Source organism: Etheostoma cragini, chromosome 2 (assembly GCF_013103735.1).
Source record: "Etheostoma cragini isolate CJK2018 chromosome 2, CSU_Ecrag_1.0, whole genome shotgun sequence".
Taxonomy (NCBI): domain Eukaryota; kingdom Metazoa; phylum Chordata; class Actinopteri; order Perciformes; family Percidae; genus Etheostoma; species Etheostoma cragini.
The window spans coordinates 16,378,455-16,384,301 of NC_048408.1; the positions used below are offsets into that span (position 1 = coordinate 16,378,455).

Genomic DNA, 5,847 nt, shown 5'->3' on the forward strand with positions numbered 1-5,847 from the left:
GTAGTGCGTCGTCTGATGCGCGCAGAGAGACGACGCTCACAGCCCTGGACAAACACACACCAGATTTCGGAATGCACACAAAATGCTACCCGTACGAGCTGTGACAAGCCGCTGCATGTGAAGAAAATTAAGACACAGCATACGACTACGCCGGAAGCCCTCTCGTCCATACTGAAGCACTCAAGCAGGCAGTGCAATTGCCGCAGAAACCATCCCACCAGAGCTCCCGCCGATGCGCTTCAGCTGTGCATGAATCCCTCAGTTTGGCTTGCAGGTCCAGGAGAAAACCGGGTTGTTTTAACAACTGTTTGTGAGTGCACCTTATCCGCGTCTCCGTACACCCCTTGTCACCAACTTCAGGATGGCGTTAACGATCTGCACGAGATTTACCGATGAATATCAGCTGTTCGAGGAGCTGGGGAAGTAAGGAATCATGTTTTTATCATCTGGCATCATCTCTGTATGAAATGTCAGCCTGTTATGTAATAGGCCGCTTGGCTTAGGGACGCGGATTCCGGGTTATGTGCGGTTTTTTGTAGGTGTGAGTGTGCGAGCTGCTGATAGTGTATGGGACCTGTGAAATACACTATCATGGAGGCTATAATACAGGCCTGAAAATATGGCATCCTATTTGTTTTAGTCCCTCATTTCTCATTCCCTCTCTCTCTACCTCCATCTCCCCAAATCCTCCTCCACCTCCTCCCGCGTGACAGAAATACACACTCGGTAATGCGACAGCAGACCATGTAGCTGGCGATGACACATTCCTCAGCCAAGCACCGAGCTGCGGTCAGTTATCAGACACAGGCAGGGAATTCCTCACCCCTGGGAGAGGGAGACAGAGAGAGCCACGTACGTGTGTGTGTGCACGCGCTCATGGACATGCTTTTGTACCTGTGTGGTCATGACCTGAAATCTGCCCAGAACCCTGTGTCAGTGTACACAGCCTCATATGTGTGCAGCCTCAGCAGAGGGATTAAAAACATGTACTATAACCCTCTCATCACCCTCCTGATGAAGAAGAAATCTCCTCTACAGCCTCAGTCCTCTGCATTTATGACCCTGTGCTGTGTTCATCTCACACCATCTGTCATTAATAATGCAGCCATATTGCTTTTATAGTACCTTTTAACTCACCTGAACCCTTTAATGTGAGGAGCACAATGACATCCAGTAGAGTAGCTGGTAGTGATGAAATGAAAATACCACACTGGTTTTGAGCAAAGCCTACCGGATATCGTTATTGTTTAATTTTTTTCCGATGATTACAGCAGATATTTACACAGTGCTACACACAATGTTGGGAATGTTGCTAAACTAAATAAGATACAGATACATCCAGAAAAATTGTCATTCAGGAGCTGGCTTGGACTATACCAGTGTGTTTTATCTCCTTAACTACATCAATAAATCATGTATATGTCACATTTTTAGCTTATTTTCAAATAAACGGTATTCAGTTTTGAATTTTTGGGTATACCGTATATTTCTTAACAGTCCGTTCTGTATGGAAATCCAACAGGAGACCCTTGAAACTTGCTGAAGTTGATCCATCACAGTGAAGATCAAATCTGCATTTGTTTCTGTCAGTCTTATGTTATTGTTGGGTTGTTTTGCAGTTTAATTGCAGAATGATTAAAAAAGAGCGCACTGTATGTAACTTATTGTAACTAAGTTTGTAACTACTAGCTTTTTAATAATGTATGGAAATTAATTGGATTTCCAGTGATTTAAATTAAATAAAAGTAATAATTCATTAAAATAAAAAAAACATGACTACATGGTTTGTATAATGGTGAGCTATGGGTATATGATTTGACTAACGGATGCCAAACCATCGGTATACTAAGGAAAATACATCATTCAAATGGTATCAACATTTGAAAACCATGTCCTGAAATGGATAATATTCAGTCCCAGCAGTTTTTGAGTTTATGTGACCTTGGGTTACCAAATAAACCTTGTCTTTCTCTACATCCTTACGCAAATTTCTTCATTTTTGTGAAGCAATTTTTATATTATTACATGATAAAATTATTCCAAGCTAGTTACATACAGTGTTATCTATGAATTTTTTGACTATGTTAGTGTGAGAACTTAACGGTCCAGTGTTCAACATTTTTAGTTGTTTATTATCAAAATCTGTGTTGCCGATTCACAAACGTGTCCTTTTTCATGAATATTCACCACTACCACCAATTCCAAGTGTTTCCTTTGGCTTAAAATTTCATAATTGCATTTGCATGAACTGGGGTAGACGCTCCATATTCATGCGCCACCTTGAATTACGTTAGCTGGTAAGGGACTTCCAAGACACACTGATCCGCCTTTTACGTTTTCCCTGTCACATGATAAACTCACAAGTGCTGCTAATGTTGCTAAAGGCTATTGCTGCTTCCCGGCCCTGGCAGGTTTGAAGAAGGAAACATGGAGGACCACAAGTATTCAAAATCTAAATGACAGGAACAGGAGTCTTCTTGGCCCAGAAAAAGAAAAATGATATTGAAAAGAGCAAAATACCGTCTTTTTAAAGTGTGGAGACCATAGCTGTAATACGTGATAGTTTTGAACTGCGGGGTGAGAGAGAGTTGATTGCTAGATGGGAGAAATGTCCACACATTTGACCTTTAAAAAAAACCCACAGCAACATCCTTATCATTGATGATTTGGTTGCCAACCTTGGCTTCTTTACTTTTAAAGACAAAAGCACAGCTACTATGTACGTTCCGCCATGGAGCACTGTAAAGACACAGTTAGCATATGCATTTCACATTGACATGCTACCCCAAAATGCAGGATAGTGTGTTGTCTGAGCCATGCTGGATGATGTGCTGACAGGAATCCACACATTTCATGGCTGCATTTCACTATCTTATTGACTTTGGGGGTGTTAAGATACACCCCCAAATACTTATATTTACATTGTTTCTCTTTCTCGTTTTTCTCTGTCTTCTATTTCTTTTCTTTTTCCAGAGCCTTGCAACGGAATCTTGCTCAACTGTATTTGTGAATGTGCAGTAGAATGGCAATAAAGTCTGTCTAAGTCTATGTCTTGACGGCGGAGAAAATGGTCCATGTGCCAGTTCAGGGTTGTACTTTGTGTCTTCATTAATTCATAGGTGTGTTTTGGGCGTAACATGCAATAAACCAATCCGAGTGTCATCTCCCATTCCCTTTAAAAGCCAGACACATTTGTATCTTGGTGCATTGCTATTATGATGGAGGATTTGTGGCATAACATTTTTATTTTTAATCTTTTGCATGTGTGTGTGCTGCTGCGCTTTCTTGTGTGTGTGTGTGTGTTTGAGACAAGCATAGTGTGCGCGCACTGTGCACGAGCCTAGGCACATTTTACTAATTCACTGCGCTATTGATGTTAGACCAGGTTTTTGTTGGTCAATGGTGCAATAACTTCCCTATGCCGCAAGATAGAAATACGCCAAGAATTCACATGAACACACCTCCCTGTAAGACCAGCACGCCGAAGGGCGCGAAAATGGGCACAGGTGCATTTGCTATTTAAACGATGTGGGCACAGTATGGGAAATTATGAACTGTGTCAGTCTTAAAATAGCAAAGACACTTACGTTGTGCCGTGCTGCGCCAGGTGCAAGATAGGGCCCAACATGTTTATGGTACACATGCTATATACTCAACAGTGATTACATACAGTCAAAGTTTTAGATATTTCTCATATCGCAACACTGATTTAACCAAATATTGTTATATAACATTTTACAGAAACATCACACTACTGTTATCAGCCATTAGAAGTACAGTTAGTGAAAGAACACAATTCATTTGAGGTAATGAGTATTCTCTGCTTTGTCTCTCTAGTGTCTGCATTTTAGTGTGTCTGACTGTTTGTGATATATCTGATGTAATCTGGAGCTAGACAGGATGAGAACAGATATTATTTGAAAGAAAAAGGGCACAGAAAGAGATGGAGGTTGAATAGCAAAACGACGTGCATGGCTGCAGAGCTAAGCGGAGCTTAGGTGGCGACTCCATGGTTGCATTTCGAGATGAGAGATGTAGCACTTTGCTCTTCTTGTTCCTTAAATATAGCAAACCTTGTTTTTGATCTTCAAACATGTGCCTGGAACACCAGAACAACACATGTCTTAAAACAATACCTAAACAAAGGCTGGTAGACACATGTGTTGGTGCTGATGGTCTTGTTTAGCGATGTGGACAGTGTGTACTGTTGGCACGGGGATGTGAATGTGTTTGTGTGAGTAGTAATGCTTTTGTAAAATGTAATGTTGAAATGTGACTGTACAACTTAATTTGGCTGTTTTTTTCACTTATCTATGACATCTAAGTACTGTTTTATGACATAAAATGATCAGTTAAAAGAACATTTTGACAATTTCAATCCATGTCTGTGTTAGATTTGTGTGGGCAGCGGGTTTAGATAAACAGTGTGTGGCTTCCATCCGTGGTGCCAGTGCACGGAGCTCGGAGCAGCTGAGGTCTTCTAAGATCCGCTGACAAACCTGCCGTCTTGTGTAATCTGGCGCACCACGGCGGACCTCTGCTGCTCGGAAAGCACACTTGTTCATCTGCACACGCTGCCCACACTGCCATGACACAGAGCTGGGTTTAAACCAGCAAAATATCTCTTTGAATCAGGTGTATTTCAGTAAAGTTAGCTCATTTTAAACAAATCCGGCAGTTTGCAGCAATTTTGATTTAAGTTACCATGGAAATATATTTCTGTAAAGCTTGATTCCTGCCAAGCTTAAACTAAAACAATTTTTTCTTCAAATCAATTTGAAGTGGTTTTACTGGCTTATTCAAGCCATGTTTATCACACTAATCCAGGCTATTCTATTCCGGCTATTCTAAACCTCTGTATTGAAACACCCCTCTGATTGTAAATGAGCTGGTATAGCTCACACCTTATAATGTTACTCAGACCTCTTGTTGAACATATCCTTAAGTATTCTGTGTGTGTTTATTTCAGGGGCGCATTCTCTGTGGTCAGGAGGTGTGTGAAGATCTCCTCTGGACAGGAATTTGCTGCAAAAATCATCAACACTAAGAAGCTTTCTGCCAGAGGTAGGAAACACAAACATGTACAGAAGCACAATCATACAGAAACACACACCCAAAAAAACATGCACCAAAGTGTCACTGAGTTCAAATTAAGAAAACATCTTTATAAATTTGATAACACATGCGCAGCATTTAGAAAAAGGCACTGCAAATACCCAAACCACAACCAAATACACAAATGTGTTGCAAATACAGAAACAATGCAAAAGAAAAGCACACATCACCCAAAAACAAGACCAACTGCCACTTTGCTTGTTTGCAAAGCAGAGAAAGGGGAGGTACCGTTCTGAGATGGAACGTATTCCAGCTCTCTCTCTCTCTCTCTCTCTCTCTCTCTCTCTCTCTCCCTCTCTTTCCCTGTGGGGTCGAAAATCAAGTTGTTCCACTTAGCACTCCCACTAGAGGCGTGGAAAACTTCCATTGTGTAATCTAGGTGCAGCGTTTTTGTTTTGTTTTTGGGGATTGTGTGCTTTTCTTTTTGTGTTTTTTCTGTATTTGCAGCGCATTTGTGTATTTGATTGTGGTGTGTGTATTTGCAGCGTGTTTGTGTATTTGGTTGGAATGTGTGTATTTGCAGCACGTTTGCTAAATTTTGCACGTGTTGTCAAATTAATGTTAAGTTGTTTTCTTAATTTGCTTGTGTTTTGTCTATTTATGTGTGTTTAATTAAGTTGCAGTGCATTTGCCCTATCGGCCACCGTACCCCCACTGGGGTCTTTGGGAACAAGTATGTGTATATGTGTGTGTGTGTGTGTGTGTGTGTGTGTGTGTGTGTGTGTGTGTGTG

The 5,847-nt window shown here is 41.1% G+C and overlaps 1 protein-coding gene across 15 annotated transcripts in view; it reads left to right on the forward strand.

Moving 5' to 3' along the window:
* The window catches only part of camk2d2 (calcium/calmodulin-dependent protein kinase (CaM kinase) II delta 2), a 35,890-nt gene continuing 30,043 nt past the window's right edge, over positions 1-5,847 (forward strand). For 13 of the 15 annotated variants that reach the window (XM_034858644.1, XM_034858669.1, XM_034858699.1 and 10 more), the window contains exons 1-2: positions 2-423; positions 4,970-5,064. In XM_034858644.1, coding sequence (XP_034714535.1) covers positions 362-423; positions 4,970-5,064 — 157 coding nt within the window. In that variant the 5' untranslated portion in view covers positions 2-361. Of the gene's footprint in view, positions 424-4,969; positions 5,065-5,847 lie in introns of all 15 variants that reach the window. The other 2 variants (XM_034858691.1, XM_034858654.1) reach the window with 1 other exon arrangement.